The sequence below is a fragment of the Dermochelys coriacea genome, chromosome 8 (genome assembly GCF_009764565.3).
Source record: "Dermochelys coriacea isolate rDerCor1 chromosome 8, rDerCor1.pri.v4, whole genome shotgun sequence".
Taxonomy (NCBI): Eukaryota; Metazoa; Chordata; order Testudines; family Dermochelyidae; genus Dermochelys; species Dermochelys coriacea.
In genome coordinates this window covers 70,960,760-70,976,321 of record NC_050075.1, presented here as the reverse complement: position 1 = coordinate 70,976,321, position 15,562 = coordinate 70,960,760, and the positions used below count along the sequence as shown (strand labels likewise).

Here is a 15,562-nt window from a genome sequence, read left to right as displayed (position 1 = left end):
GGGGATGTGAGGGCTCTGGGAGGGAGCTCAGGGCTGAGGTGAGGGAGGGGATGAAGGGTGTGGGCTCCAGCTGGGCAGCACTTACCCCAGGCGGCTCCCGGAATTGGCCCATATGTCCGGCTCCTAGGCAGAGGCATGGCCAGGCAATTATGTGTGCTCCACCCGCTCCGAGGCGCAGCTCCCACTGCTCCCATTGGCCACAGTTCCCGGCCAATGGGAGCTACGGAGACAGCATTCAGGGCAGGGGCAATGCATGGAGATGCCACGGCCACCCCTGCGCTTAGAAGCCGGATATGCCGGCCGTTTCCAGGAACCGCATGGAGCCAGGGCACACAGGGAGCCTGCCTTAGTCCCACTGCGCAGCCAACTGGACTTTTAACATCCTGGTCAGCAATGCTGACAAGAGCTGCCAGGGTTCCTTTTCAACTGGGCGTTTCGGTCAGAAACCAGACACCTGGCAACCCTAGGAGCTGGGAATATGTGAGGAGAGGGGAATCTGAGATTAGAGGAGGTACTTGGGGGAATGTGAGTTTGGGACAAGGAGCCTGGTGGGAGACTGGGAGCCAGGATAGGGGAAAGACTGAGACTGGCTAGGAGTTGGAGAAGGAGGGAAAGCCAAGGAGCTACAGTAGTGAGGATGAGCCAGGAAGACAACCTTGGGACAGAGACAGATTGGAGAGGAGGGACACAGGCAGGAGGGTCTATGAAGGGGTAGGCAAACTTTTTGGCCTGAGGGCCACATCGGGTTTCCAAAATTGTATGGAGGGCCGGTTAGGGGAGGCTGTGTCTCCCCAAACAGCCAGGCATGGCCTGGCCCCTACCTCCTATCCACCCCCCTGCCTCTTGCCTCCTGACTGCTCCCCCGGGGACTCCTGCCCCATCCAACCCCCTCTCCTTCCTGACTGCTCCCCCCGGGATCCCTGCCCCATCCAACCCCCCTGTTCCCCACACTCTAACCACCCCAACCCCATCCACACCTTTGCCCCCTCACTATCACCCCCACTCCCCTGTCCTCTATCCAACCCCCCCCCACTTCCCTGCCCCCTTACCACACTGCCTGGAGCACCGATGGCTGGCAACACTACAGCTGCGCCACCCAGATCACCAGGTCAAGTCGCAGCTCTGAAACTGCGCTGCCCAGCCGCCCAGAGCGTTGCGCCGGTGGAGTACTGAGGCTGCGGGGGAGGGGGCACAGAGGGGGAGGGGGCAGGGGCTAGCCTCCCAGACCAGGAGCTCAGCGGCCGGGCAGGAGGGTCCCATGGGCTGCATGTAGCCCGCGGGCCGTAGTTTGCCCACCTCTGGTCTATGACCACTAGAGTATACTCTTCTCTAGAACCTGGATGGAACTCAAGATTCCCGAGTCTCAGCATTCTTTTGCTGTTAGCAAATATCTATGAAACCCACTGGCAAAGTGTCTATCATTCACCCTCTCGTGGCTGTTCCACATGGAGTATGACAACTTACTATTTCATAGAATAGAATACCATGGTTGGAAGGGACCTCAGGAGGTCATCTAGTCCAACCCACTGCTCAAAGTAGGACCAATCCCCAATTTTTGCCCCACATCCCTAAATGGCCCCCTCAAGGATTGAACTCACAACCCTGGGTTTATCAGGCCAATGCTCAAACCACTGAGCTATCCCTCCCCCCTATTCTGCCCTATTCTATAAGTTACTACTGTTAGATCAAGTGAAACAAGACTGTAATGTGAATCTACAGTTTCTAACCCTGCTGATGAACCATATGGGTGTAAGTGTGACTCCACATTATGAAATTTCTGCTTTCAAGTTGTTGTTTTTAACTTAGGAAATTACATACAAAAATATACATTCTCTAGGCTGGACCTAAGTTTCTGAAATTGACTATATTTCAAATCGACAGCATTTCCTTAAGGTTGAAGCTTTAACCTGACTTTTCCAGACACCATCAGCCAAACCCATTATTTGGGAACTCATTTGCTACATCCTACAAGGTAAATTCTAGTTAATGGATTTGGTTCCCAACCGGGGCATTCAGAGACATCTGGCTGGGGAGGCCTGAGAAAGAGGTTCCTGGATTTTAGGATGGAAAAAGCTCTGGGGAGAATAAATTCCTTCATCACCTCTCCGTTCCCCAGATACCTCTGAGCATGGAAACTGAGAAAAACAAGTTTCAGAGTGGTAGCTGTGTTAGTCTGTATCAGCAAAAAGAATGAGGAGTACTTGTGGCACCTTAAAGACTAACATTTATTTAGGCATAAGCTTTCATGGTCTAAACCCACTTCATCAGATGCATGCAGTGGAAAGTACTGTATTTTCCACTGCATGCATCTGATGAAGTGGGTTTAGCCCACGAAAGCTTATGCCCAAATAAATTTGTTTGTCTCTAAGGTGTCACAAGTACTCCTCGTTCTTTTTGAGAAAAACGGCTAATACTATCTTATCACAACACTTCTGCTAGGAGCTTTAAGTAGTTGTTCTGGTTTGAGTGGAATGGTGATCATTCCAAAGGCACAAGGGGATGATTCTCGAGAGAATATGGAGACAAACTTGCAGAGGATCTGTCTACAAACAGTGGTTTTCAACCTGTGATCCATGGACCCCCGGGGGGTCTGCAGACTATGTCTAAGATTTCCAAAGAGGTCAGCACCTCCATTTGAAATTTTTTAGGAGTCTTCAAATGAGAAAGGGTTGAAAACCACAGATCTAGAGCTAAGAAGAAGAGTTTACAGGAGATCTGCTCTGGGCTGCCGATTGTAAACGCCTTACACGTCTGCAAGCCAAGCACTCAGGCACACGCTGGGACATCCTGGAAATGCCAATGCAGCAGCAGCGCGCGGTCCGACAGCGATCGGACGGGATTGCCCAGGCTGCGCTGTTTGTGGATGTCCGAGAGAATCCAGGGCAAACCCGGAAACTCTCCGCGCATTGAGCCGCTGGGTGGTGATGAGCTCCTGGCCCTGCTGCAGGCCATGGATAAACTCGCAGAGACCCGGGATTTCCCTGGGACTGTGCGACCGTGCCCGGGCTGCAGAGAAACGCTGCAGGGCTCTCCCTGCCCCTAGCGGCGGGCGCTGTTTGCGGAGCCCAAGCAGGGTACCCTCAGCTGCTCTGCGCCCCTTGACGAGTCCCTGGGGGGCGGGGGCGGGGGCGGGGAGGGGGGTAGAGCAGCAGCAAGGCCAGAGGCCGCCCATGTTATAGAGATGGGATGAACGCTCAGCCCCGCCGGCCCCTCACCCCAGCCCAGGGCGGCGGGCTGCAGGGCCCTGCTCTGGGGTCCCGCGGGGCCGGGGCCGAGCCCGAGCCCGAGCCCGAGCCCCAGCCCCAGCCCAGTACGGAAGGCCGCGCTGTGGCCGCGCCTCCGCGGGCCGGCTCTCACCTGTCCTCGCAGCCCTGGCACTTCACCTGCACCGGCACCAACTGGCCGAACAGACTCTGCGCCGCCATCTTGCGCTTCGACTTTGGCGCTCGGCTCCCGCGGGGGGCGGGGCACCAAGATGGCGGCCGAGCCGGCTGCGCCCGGGAGCGGGCCGAGGCGGGCCGCTGAGCCGGCTGCGGCCGGGGGACTCCGGCCTCCTGTGCCCGGACGGTGCGGCTACTTCGTGGAGCGGAAGAAGCGGTTCTGCAAGATGATCCCGGCTCAGGGGAGACGCTTCTGCGGGGAGCACGGAGGCCAGGAGGTACCGGGGCGCCGCTGCCGCTGCCGCTGCCCCGGGGCACTGCCCGCCCGGCAGGCAGGCAGGCAGGCAGGCGGACCCGGTCACGGGGGAGGGGGCGGTTGGGCCCCTCGGCTTTGGGAAGGGGTGGGGAGTCCTCCTCCCGCGGGCTCTTTTATAGCCCCCATGGACTCGCTTGGGGGAGGGGTTGGCACGTATCCCCAAAGCGCGCCCCATAGAGACGGGCCAGGCTCGCCGGGCTTCCCCGCGGGTTGGTGAGGGCCGTGCCCAGCCCGGCCCCTGCAGCTGACCCCTCTGCGCCCTGCTAGGCCTGGCGACGGCAAAGCCAGCGCCACCCGCGCTGCTCCGCCGGGCCCCGGGCGGCTGCAGTCAGAGCGTGCGTCCGGTGATGGCGGGGGGGGTGACAGCCTCTAACCCAGCTCCTCAATGGCTTCCCAGCCGGGGGGAGAGGGGCGTTGTCCCCCTTCTCCTCTGCCGGCTTTTCTGTGCTTTGAATTATTTGCTGAACCTCTTATGCTGTTAGTTACTCATCGCTTCAGGATCCTCAGGCGACGTCCCCTTCTTGGGAACCGTATTAAGAAATCACGGCCGGCCTCTGCAGAGCCTGACATGGAGCTAGAACCCCAGAAGGTGTAGGTAGAATAATTATGGCCCGTCACAAGGGATCGGGGACCCTGTGCTTCTCTGGGCTTGGTGATGTATTAAGGCCTTCACTTGCACAACATTCCTCCATCCACCCCCCAATTAAATCACGATGCGTTTCCGTTGGATAAACCATTCATTTCTCCATTTGATCTCATTCCAATAAATCGAGGCTAGCAAAGATTTTTATTTTTGTGACCCACAGACACGTTTCTAGGCAGATTTTCTAAAATTAGGACATTAACTGCACTATAATATTGTGCTAACGAAATAAACATTTTCTTTCCCACTAGGAAGAAAATGACAGGAAAAGAATTCCATGCCCACTTGACCCAAAACAGTAAGTAGGTTTTAAATACATTTGTATTTTCATTGTTAAAATTGTGACTGTCGTTGCTTATTTCTCTTTCTCTGATTTTAGCACAGTATATGAAGATCAATTACAAAAGCATTTAAAAAAGTGTAATTCAAGAGAGAAGCCGAAGCCTGTAAGTGTGATGTAAATTAAATGCTATTTCTCTAGAAAGCCATATAACTGTATATTAGAGCAGTATAAACTAAGCAGTGGTACAAATTGGAGTGGAGGAGGGTCTAACACCCAAGGTTTTTGCATTTGCTCAAAATTCCATAGGCTGCAGAGCTAAGGGGCCATGCCCTGACAACTTTTAAGCAGTCACCCCATACTAGATCAGTATGGCTGCCACTGGAGCAGCCAGGAATGTTGCTCTGGCTCTATAGTTGCAACACCACTGAAATTTGTCTCCTCTGACACTCTGTATAGACAGAGGGACGACAGGACCAAATGGTGTTAAGACCTGGTGCATGGGGAGTCTGTTCCTGTATGGCAGTGCTCAGGGGAATCCTCCAAAAGCTCAACTCTTGGCATCACTGACTTATGCACTTTGTGGGTAAGAGAGAGGGGAGACACCAAAGCCCAAGAAGACATGGGACCAGTAGTAGAAAGAATTTATCATTGACTCAAATCAGAGAGTAATAGTCCTTATATAGAGCCTAATAATAGGGAGAAACTGAAGCTATCTAAGTACTGGATTAAATGAATCGATGTCGGATGCCGGATGCATGTTCCCAGTGCTGAATGTAAATTTGTGATCTATCTTTAGGATAATTTTTTTGGCCAGGAATGGAAGTGCTGTCCAGGCACTCACATTGAACTAGCTTTCCCCAAAAATGTTCTTGGGGAATATTGCCCCACCAGGCCCCGAGAATTAATAATTTATGACTTCTGCTGTGAATGGATCTTGTATATTCTGTTGAGTATTGGGGTTGATGCAAGATTATGTTAGTTGAACTTGATGTGCATACAACAACCAAAAATATTAAGTCAGCTCTACTCTTATATTTATTATCCCTGAATAATATTATTGACTGAGGTAGTCGTCCCATGCCTAGTCATGAAATTAAATGTCTTCCTTTCTGGTATGTGCTAAGAAGGCCGCTTGTTTTTTTTTTTTAACAAAAGAGTCTACTGTATTTTAAAAGCCTGACTTGATATCCTTGTATAGCTACATGACGTAAGTGGCTTTTGCCCATATTTGAGAACTGGATTCAGATATCTATCCAGTGATCCAGATGCCAGTGTACTTCTTTCCGATGAATATTGTGCTGCCAACATATCTGTTTGACTATATAAAGCTTAAAATATGCCTGTATATATGAAATGTCAATAATCGGGAAGCTTAAAGAACAACTGCTTGAAAGAAAAATTCCTTTGATTATTGATTCTTATGGTACAAATAAGATGCAAAGTGCTAGTACAAGACGGGACTCAGCCTTGCAAAAGCATTACTACTGTACTGCTTGCTATGGTGCTTAGTCTCATTGAAATCTATCCGGCTAATCACCGTAGTAAGCAGTACACCCATTGGAGAGTGTTTGCAGAGTTGGGCCCTGAAACAGTGAGAGAGAGAGAGAGAGAGAGAGAGAGAGAGAGAGAGAGAGAGAGAATCTTTTCTCAGAACTACTTCCTTCAGTTGTAATTATTTGATTTTTGCTAGGTGAATGACTGTAAAAACACCGTGAAGCATTCTTTTGCTTTACATGCTGTTCAGTCTGTATTAGAATCTCCTTGGTTTTCATCCTTTTTATTATTATTATTATTAAGGCCTACTTTGTTCAAGATATTAATGCAGGATTAAAAGACGCAACAGAAATACTTGATGAACAGGTGAGTCCATTTCTCTGTTATTTTAGGAACAAATAGATAAAACACGAGGAGAACCATTTTGGTTTTCGTATTTTTTTTTTTTTCCCCCAGCAGTTACCAATTTCTTCCCTGTCTAAAGAAGAGTTAGAGGACTTAATTAGAAAGCTGAAAAAAGCAAGTAATGGTGAGTCTGCTTAATATTGAAATATTTTAAATTGCTTTCTGCAGAGCTGATCAAATACCTCATGGCTATTTTAGTGTTAAATATCTTCCAGGATTAAAAAAAGAAAAGAGATTTAATAGGAGTACTTATTTTTGTCACTTGATGTGATCTGAAATTGAAATCTTGTAATGGTTAAAGAACTGCCTACGTGACACTGTTAGCTAGTATTTTTTCCCCTTCTCAGTCTAATTTGTTCTTTTGAGTAAAAGTTAATTTTGTTTTTAATGAAATTAATGACTTTTGTTTTACATTCTTCCTTGTGCACCATCATTAGGTGATGACAGCACAGCTCTGGGAAAAGTATTTATTAGTAAACTTGTGTTTCTAAACCATTAAGAGAGCAATCACGCTTGTGTTGTAGATCAGTGGTTCTCAACCAGGGGTCAGGGGCCCCCTGCGGGGGCCATGAACAGGTTTCACGGTGTCCACCAAGCAGGGCCAGTGTTAGACTCCCTGGGATCCAGGGCAGAAAGCCGAAGCCCCACCATGACGGGCTGAAGTTGAAGGTTCTGAACCCTGCCACCTGGGGCTGAAGTCGAAGCTTGAGCAACTCAGTTTTTGGGGGGCCCCCTTTGGTGTGGGGCCCTGGGCAATAGCCTTGCTTGCTACCCCCTAATGCCAGCTCTAGCTTTTATATGCAGAAAAAAGTTGTTGAGGCATAGCTGGGCTGTTGAGTTTTTATAACAAGTTGGGAGGCCTCCAAAAGAAAAAGGTCGAGAATCCCTGTTATAGATTATTTTGTTGATGGCAGAAGATAGGGAAATTTTCACATGTTGGATTAAAAACAAAAATATATTTTTGGAGTTTGAAGGACGTTACCTATAAGATTATCACAATTTACAGGTGTCAACTTGTGGATTTTGAACTATTTGATAGTGTCCCTTTCACTTTTATTGTTTCAAATAGTCAGTATGCTAATTCTGTAAAGAGTCTTCAGAGTAAAATATTTTGCATACTAAGTACTGTATGCAGTCACTTTAATATGCAGGTGGGAGCCAGATTGATGTGAGGTGGCCTTTTAATTGAATCTATGAAAAGTACTTCTCCATTTGATGCAGGTATAAGGCCTATACTTAAGGATCAAACGCTGTCCCATCAGGCCTTACAAGAAGCTTTAAACGACCCAAAGAATGGAGAGTCTGCTTTCAAGCACTTGAAACAACAGGTATGGCCATTGCCGTACTAATAGCTATGGGTTAGGGTTTTTACTGAAGTTTTCTTCTTATGGATTCCAGCTAATCCATACTACCAGTTATTTCATGTAAAGGAAACTTGTAACAGTTCCATATTGTACCCATGCTACCAGTTTAAGTATTAGCCTATCAATAGTACACGCCTGTTTATGCAAATGGCCTGGGGAGGGAGGTGGGTATTAGAAAGTTTCAGATAAACTGGCATTCAGATAAACAGAATTGCTATTAACTAATTTAGGGCTACATGGTGGACACTATGGATTCAATTCCCTTTATCCAAAAATCCTAGTTAACTGGACTGTGTCGACCCCCTGCATTGTCCATAACTGCTTTGAAATTGTAAGTGTTAGTAAGAGAAGTTTATTTTTATTCTGAAATACCTAACAAGCTTATCTTCTCCTCATTCATGAGACTAGATGATCCCCTCATGGAAAATGTATGAGAGAGGTTAGAAAACTCTGAGATTTGCCTTATGATATTTTTAGGGAATTGTGCTCTTGAGTAGGAGGGATTTTTATGGGATACAGAGTGAGTGGGGGGTGAGGACTTCCAACACAGCAAATCCTTGGAATTCTTGGGAAAGGGAAGCCAGAGAATGATAAGAGCAAAAGGGTCCATGGGAATAATAGGAATTCCTATCTCTTCTATATAATGCCTCCATCACCTGATCTCAATGTGCTTCACAGTCGTCGTAATGAATTTATCCTCATAACAGTCCTGTGAGATAGGGAAGTACTATTATCTCTCCTTTTGCCGATGGAGAACTGAGGTGCAGAGAGGCTAAGTGACTTGTCTACTGGCAGAGCAGAGACTTGAACCTAGGTCTCCCAAGTGCTAGGCTAATGCCCTAAGCACTGCCATGTTGGCACCTTTCAGCACAACTCTATGTATACAACTGCAGTAGCTACAGAGAAGGCTCTGCAGGAAGTGATGCTTCACAAAAGTCCAGTGGAACATCCATGTGACTTTTCCAAGGATTAGCTGAGAACAATATTCCAATGTATGCCTGGTCCCTAACTCTACCCCCAAAACCCAGTGGATAAGATTCTGTGGGTGTTAGAAAAAGGAAAAGATGATGCCATGGAGGCAGGGAAGCCCTTATTTCCTCTGCACTCTGGATCCACAACATTGTTACCTCTGCATTCATGAAAGAGATGTTAACACTCTGCAGCATGGTTACTTAATCAATAAGAGCTATGGGAGAAACTGTTGATTGTGAGTTAAGTTAGCATTTTTCCCACAGAAGACATCAGACAGAATGTATATTTGGCTTGGTTCATAAATAATCTTTTGAAGTTTGTAGGCTTCCATTTTAGGTAACATGGAAAAGTTACATTTGCTTGGGCCAGGAAGATGTTTTATTGAGTTTGGAGCTGGACGAGGAAAGCTGTCTCACTGGGTTGATATTGCCTTACAAGATGCTGCAAATGTTCACTTTCTGCTCGTTGAAAGGGCAACTACACGATTCAAGGTAAGACAGTCCATTGTGGAGTTGGCCAAGTCTCATTTTTGGAATTGTTGGTAAATGTGGCTTTTTCTCAGAAAGTCTGGTTATCTTTTAAAAGAAAGATGAACATGTATATATTTGTCAGTTAAGGGCCTTGAAAAATTTAATTGGTCCTTATTGTAGTTTTAAGTCATACCAGTAACACAGTTTGGGTACAAGATGCCTGCTAGCTGATGCTGAAAATGTTAGTGTTCATTTGAAAGGGGTTTGTTTTGTTTTAAAAAAATTAATAACCTTAGCACATTCTTTTAATTATTTATTAGTTAGGTGCCGAACACTTCTTAATAATGTGATATCCTGTTTGCACAGGTAGATGGTAAACACAGAAAAAGAGACTACATATTTGAAAGGCTTCAAGTTGATATCCAGCACTTATGTTTAAGTAAGTTGCTACTTGGCTTATATAACTATCAGCAGTACTAAAATGGTTGCTTAAAAACTTGTTTGTGTAGTACCAGAGTGCAGGAAAATTTTACACTAAGTATAGGTTAATTACATTAATATTTTAGAAGACTTTTCTCAGTGTTTTGGTCATTTTTATGTTGTACTTTTGTTTTTCAGTTACTAGATGGGTATTATATAATTTCTAACAATACGTGTACAAATTATCTTGAATTTATAAGACTTTCTTTTGGGTCAGAATCACCAAATAAAAGGAAGCCTTAACAGTTTCAGGGTTAGATGCTTTTACTTGTGTATTTTAGCTGTGCTGTATTTTGATACAAGTATCATTACTGAGTGAGGCAACTAGACTAGATCATGTACGTTTAGGCCATACAGATGGTTGAAACTTTAATTATGAATGGCATATGTAGAAGGACAAAAGAATACAGAGAGTAACATTTTATAAATAATGAGCAAGAATGTTTGCTAATGTGGTGTGCACACTGAAGGAACATAGTACATTGTAGCATGTTAAAAAGGTAATTTATATTAATCTTGTATTTGTCTTCTCTAATTAAACTGTACATTCACTTGGTTTACTGTAAATTAACATTAGAAAGTTACATGAGAATATTAATCCACCAAGGGTAGGATTGTGGACTTATTAAAGCACAGGACTAAGAATAGAAAAACCTGGAATTTATTACCAACTCTGCCACAGGCTATCACTGTGATTTTAGGCAAGTCGCTTGGTGCCCAGTCCTGCTCCCAAAGTTTTTAATGGGAACAGGTCATGGTTTTAATTTCTGCCTCAGTTCCCCATTTGTGAGGTATATTGTGAGTCTAAATCAGGGATTGGCAACCTTTGGCACGCAGCCCGCCAGGATAAGCCCCCTAGAGGGCCGGGACGATGTGTTTACCTGCCGCATACGCAGGTTCGCCACCCCCACTGGCCGCGGTTCGCCGCTCCGGTCAATGGGGGCTGCAGAAAGTGGCGCGGGCAGAGGGATGTGCTGTCTGCCGCTTACCACAGCCCCCATTGGCCTGGAGCGGCGAACTGCGGCCAGTGGTAGCTGTGATCGGCCAAACCTGCGGACGCTGCAGGTAAACAAACCGTCCTGGCCCGCCAGGGGGCTTACCCTGGCAGACTGCGTGCCAAAGGTTACCGATCCCTGGTCTAAATCAATTGATGTTGGTAAACTGCATTAAGATCTATAGCTGGAAGGCTCTATAGATATAGAGTATTACTACTATTCTATATATGGATCAAGTTGGCCTGCAATGTATGAATGGTGTCTTCTAAAGTATTGCTAGGGGTTTTTTAGTATTTGACAGATTTTGAATTGCTGTCTATTAGGAAATTATCTTACGTCTAAATAAAGTCTTGATTGATTGGATTGATTCATTTATTTATTGAGGAGACATACCACAAATAACTTGAACTCCCCACAGTAAGCAAGAACTATTTTCAGAGTTTTGTACTTCTCTGCTTTTGTACTGGTGTACAAAGAGAAGCATTGACTTTTGCTGCGCTAGGAACCTAATATAATGTGTGTAGACTAGAAGGGAACATGTCAGAAAGAAAAATAGTTTTATCTCCAATGAATGGAGATAACAATGAATGATTTTTAAAAGTCCCTATTTAAGTTAAACTTATTCCCTTTGTACAATTTGAAGTTGTTTAAAAATAAGGAAGAAAAAATTAAATATGCTGTTTAAACATACTGTATAGCTATGCCTTTCAATTAAAGAAAATTGAACTGTATTTTGTTTCCATCTTATCTTTTTGTGTGACATAACACTAGCTGCCCTTTGGAGATGCAGACAGTTGAAGTTTTTTTTATAATAAAGGCGCTGAGAGAGGAATTTTACTTGTTTTTTGACCTGTTGTTTCAGTTACGTGTGCTGGAATGACATTACCCAGCAAGAGATGTCCAGCTCCAGTAATCCAGGTTCTGTTTCTTTCAGATAAAGTACCTATTCTTGAAAAAGAAAAGCTTCCTGTGGTAGGAATTGGAAAGCATTTATGTGGTGCTGCAACAGGTATGAACTATACAAATGTATTGCTGTAAGTGCAGCTACAAAGTGGAATGCTGATTCTAATCCTCTTGAATAATACAATGCTTCTTTCTGTCTAATTCTTTAACTGCTGCCTACGGTATTCTAAATAGCCATTGATTTCAGAGGAACACTACTTGGATGATGGCAAGCAGCAAAGGGGTTAATCCAGATGGAAATAAACATTAATTGTTGTGCACAGCAAAATGAAGAATGAATGTTTTATGTAATTGTGTTCTTAAACTGACAGAGGCATGTTTTTCATAGTACTTTTTCTTCTCACTGGTCTGAGCTTGGACAACAATGTTGGAAAAACTTAACTTGATTAAAAATGTCTTGGACAACTTGAATACTGTAATATAGTGAGATCATTTTCAACTTGTCCAAGATGTTTTCAACCAATTAATTTTTTTTCAGCATTACATCCCAGGTATGTAGAGAAAGGTGTTTCAGTATGACATACTGTGTGTATATATTATATACATTCTGTTGGGACACTGCTAACCATGATATCTTTGTAATGGTATTTACAATTCTTAAGTAAATGGATTGTGTGCTTTAATTCTCCGTCAAACTTCTACATAAACGTCCTCTTGTAATAAAAAGGCCAGGGAGCTGAAGTTTTCCCAATGACCTGTGGAACAAGTATTCTCAAGAGTATTGATCACTAGCAGGTCAGATGATTGTGACAGGATCCCTGAGGTACAACCTGGAACCATGGGACCACTTTGTCACCTTAACTCTCTAGCCTGGGTTGTCTCTCACGAAGCTATGTCAGTGATAAGCAGAGTTTGTGCTGTGATCTCTTAACCATCAGCATCTGGAGCCCCACACTCAGCTATATTATACTCTCTGAGCCACTCATGAATCTTACAGAGAGAGACACCAGTCAATGACCCCAGCAATATCCTATCTTACATTGCTCAAGATTCCCCTGGACAGTGAAAGCTAATTAATAAGTTTGCCACTCCGACAAAAGGGTAGTGGACATGCAATGGCCCTTGTTAAGCTGCGCTAAAATTCCCCAAGCACTTCAACCAAAACCACACTGTTTTAGATAAAATATAAAATAGATTTATTAACTACAGAAAGATAGATTTCAAGTCACTATAAATAGGCATAGAGATCAAAGTTGGTTACCTAAGAAATAAAAATAGAAACACGGGCTAAATTCTAACTTCAGCAAACTAAGTGAGATTTGAATCAAGCAGTTTCTCACCCCAGCGTATGTTTCAGGCAGCTTACAGTTCCTCAGTTCACAGACTGGACTCCCTTCCAGCCTGGGACCAATCTCCCTAGTTCAAAGTCTTTGTCTTCCAGATGATCTTCCAGGTGTTGAGATTTGATGGGGGGGGGGAAGAGGCCAAGTGTTGATGTCACTGTCTCTCTTTTTATACCTTCTTCCAGCTGTTCGAAAGATCCTTGCTGATGTGGGGGTCAGGCAGTCTCCATTGCATATGTGCCTTCTCTGAGAAGCCTCTGGGATATTGGATTCTTCTTGATGAGCTGTTAACGCCTGTCTGGACAGTGATTGTTGCTCCTTTGTCCATACTGAAAGGCCAGCTGTAGGCATCTCCCAACTTCACAACATATTTCTTTAGCACATATAGCAATACTTCATAACTTCACATAAAATGATAGTACATACAATCCAAACAGGATATCAGTGTTCAACAGATCAAGACTTTTAAAATGGTACTTCACAAGGCATGCATTGTTCAAAAAATTGTCATAATTGTATCACAGTGGTGAATATGGGGGCTCCAGGTTGCTACTTGAGGTACAGAGTGTCACAGTGGATTTATTGTGATTTTGTAAATACGTTAATACTTGGTAAACTGAACTTGAAATATATAAATTCATTTCATTTTAAAGTAGCTGACAGTATTTAAATAAACTTTATCAAGTTGTTGCTTTTGGGATTACTTTATAAAGTGCTTTTATCCTCCCCTTATTTTTGAGGAAAGTTCTTTTCCTATCTTTGTGTATAAATGCAGCACACTGTTCGAGAGTGTTTTAAAACATAGTTGTTTGTTCACAGATCTTGCTCTGAGATGTTTGGTTGAAAGTTACGCAACCCAATATGATGAAAGAAATGAAGAACCTTCACCTAAACGTTTCAAGAGTGATAAAACAGACATAGCTTTTAACAATTCTGCTGATGAAAGGAGTGGAAAGAATGTTTCAGAAAACTGGAAGCCTGTAGCTGGAATTGTTATTGCACTATGTTGCCACCACAGGTGTCAGTGGAAGCATTATGTAGGCCGAGAGTTCTTTAGAACAGTGGGACTTGGGCCAGTGGAATTTAATTATTTTCAGAGAATGACTAGCTGGGCCACTTGTGGCATGCAAGAAACTATCATTGAAGCCTCTACCATTGAGGCAAAGAGCAAAGACCAAAGCAGTGATACAGAAGAACATGACCAAGTAAACAACAGAATTGAGTGCAGTTCTGATAGTCTGCAAGGGTAGGTGATTTTTTTATTTGTAGCATGTAGACATCTCGAGGAAGGTAGAAATAATGGATTAGACAGTCATTTATAGCTGAAAGATTAAGCATTTTAGAATATCAGAATGGCTTATTTTACAGAAACATATCCATCTGTAGTACATGCAAATTTAAGTGACATAATAGTCTTCAAAATCTTACTCCAAAATAGTCACACTTTATCTGCATTGAAAGTGCATCATTTACAGTTTTTACAGCTTTTCTGATCTTAAACCATTTGTGCTGACTAATTCATGGTTTTTCTTTTTGGAGCTAGGCTACTCACTGTTGAAGAAAGAAAGCAGATAGGTCGTCTTTGTAAACTCTTGATTGACCAGGGACGGATCAAATATTTACAACAGAGAGGGTACAATGCTGCATTACAATACTATACAGATTCTACTGTTTCCTTGGAGAATGTACTCTTGACAGCTGTACCAAGTCAATCTTCAGTACCTCAGCCAACTGCATAATGGGAGACAGATTTGGAATGGGCAGGACACAGAACTCTACAAAACTTCTCTGGATTTTTTTAAAACCTTATTCACAGATTCAGTACTTCGTACAAAAAATTTTGTAGTCTTTCTGTACCTACAAAAGCATTGAACTTAAATTTCTTTTGGAATCACAAGAAGATGCCAGGTGACTCCTAGCAGTGTGAAAGTCATAAGGCATTTTTGTCTCAGCACACTGCGATATTGCTGTAGTTTTCTCTGTTCAGAAGAATTAGAATTTGTATTTTCCTCCAAGTACAAAAGTTCAGTTTGGCAGGTTGTTTCATTTTTTATTCATTATCATTAATGGTGGCAGAAGCAACGGGTATACAGTTGTCCAGGTTTTCTGAAAGATAATAGATTAAAATGTAAGAAATGGATATGCTTAATAACCTGTCTCCATTTTGAACTTCATGAGGGTTTTTATCTTGTTTTCTGTGCCTAGAATTTTATTTCAGGAGTTCTAACTATTTGTGGAATTGGCTAAAGAAAAACATTTAGTTGGAAATCAAATGCCACCTCATTGTTTTAGTAATCACCTTCCCATGCATAAAGCTTTGACATGGAGAGGAATAAAAGCTGAAATTGACATGATCTCTCGAGTTAACCTCATTATTTTAGCAGTTTGTTTTAAGCTTTCATAATATGTGGGTGAACTTAATTAGATGAAATATTGATACCTGGCATCAGTGAAATTCAGTGTTCACATAATAGATATAGCAAAGGCCACTGGTTCATGATACTCTGCTAATGT

General features: G+C 43.8%; 2 protein-coding genes across 10 annotated transcripts in view; one reads left to right on the top strand and one right to left on the bottom strand.

The window, feature by feature from the left end:
* The window catches only part of SASS6 (SAS-6 centriolar assembly protein), a 30,821-nt gene extending 27,331 nt beyond the window's left edge, over positions 1-3,490 (bottom strand). For all 4 annotated transcript variants that reach the window (XR_006273835.1, XR_006273834.1, XM_038413337.2 and 1 more), the window contains exon 1: positions 3,358-3,490. Coding sequence is in view for 2 of the 4 variants with exons in the window: in XM_038413337.2 (XP_038269265.1) it covers positions 3,358-3,425 (68 nt within the window). In the remaining 2 variants the exon portion in view is untranslated. The remainder of the gene's footprint in view (positions 1-3,357) is intronic.
* Positions 3,476-15,402, top strand: TRMT13 (tRNA methyltransferase 13 homolog). 6 transcript variants are annotated; one of them, XR_006273837.1, is made up of 11 exons: positions 3,476-3,658; positions 4,591-4,637; positions 4,719-4,785; positions 6,420-6,482; positions 6,573-6,645; positions 7,743-7,849; positions 9,181-9,348; positions 9,694-9,766; positions 11,737-11,811; positions 13,234-13,391; positions 13,868-13,997. XR_006273837.1 is itself a non-coding variant. In XM_038413340.2 (11 exons), exons 1-11 carry the CDS (start codon positions 3,476-3,478, stop codon positions 14,785-14,787), a joined length of 1,476 nt encoding a protein of 491 aa, XP_038269268.1. In that variant the 3' UTR covers positions 14,788-15,402. The 6 variants fall into 6 exon arrangements, 5 of the variants coding, with proteins under 5 accessions (XP_038269268.1, XP_038269267.1, XP_038269270.1 ...); XM_038413340.2 differs by lacking the exon at positions 13,234-13,391 and adding an exon at positions 14,592-15,402 and having other exon boundaries at positions 6,576-6,645; positions 13,868-14,294; XM_038413339.2 differs by lacking the exon at positions 13,234-13,391 and adding an exon at positions 14,592-15,402 and having other exon boundaries at positions 13,868-14,294.
* The last annotated feature ends 160 nt before the right edge of the window (positions 15,403-15,562 follow it).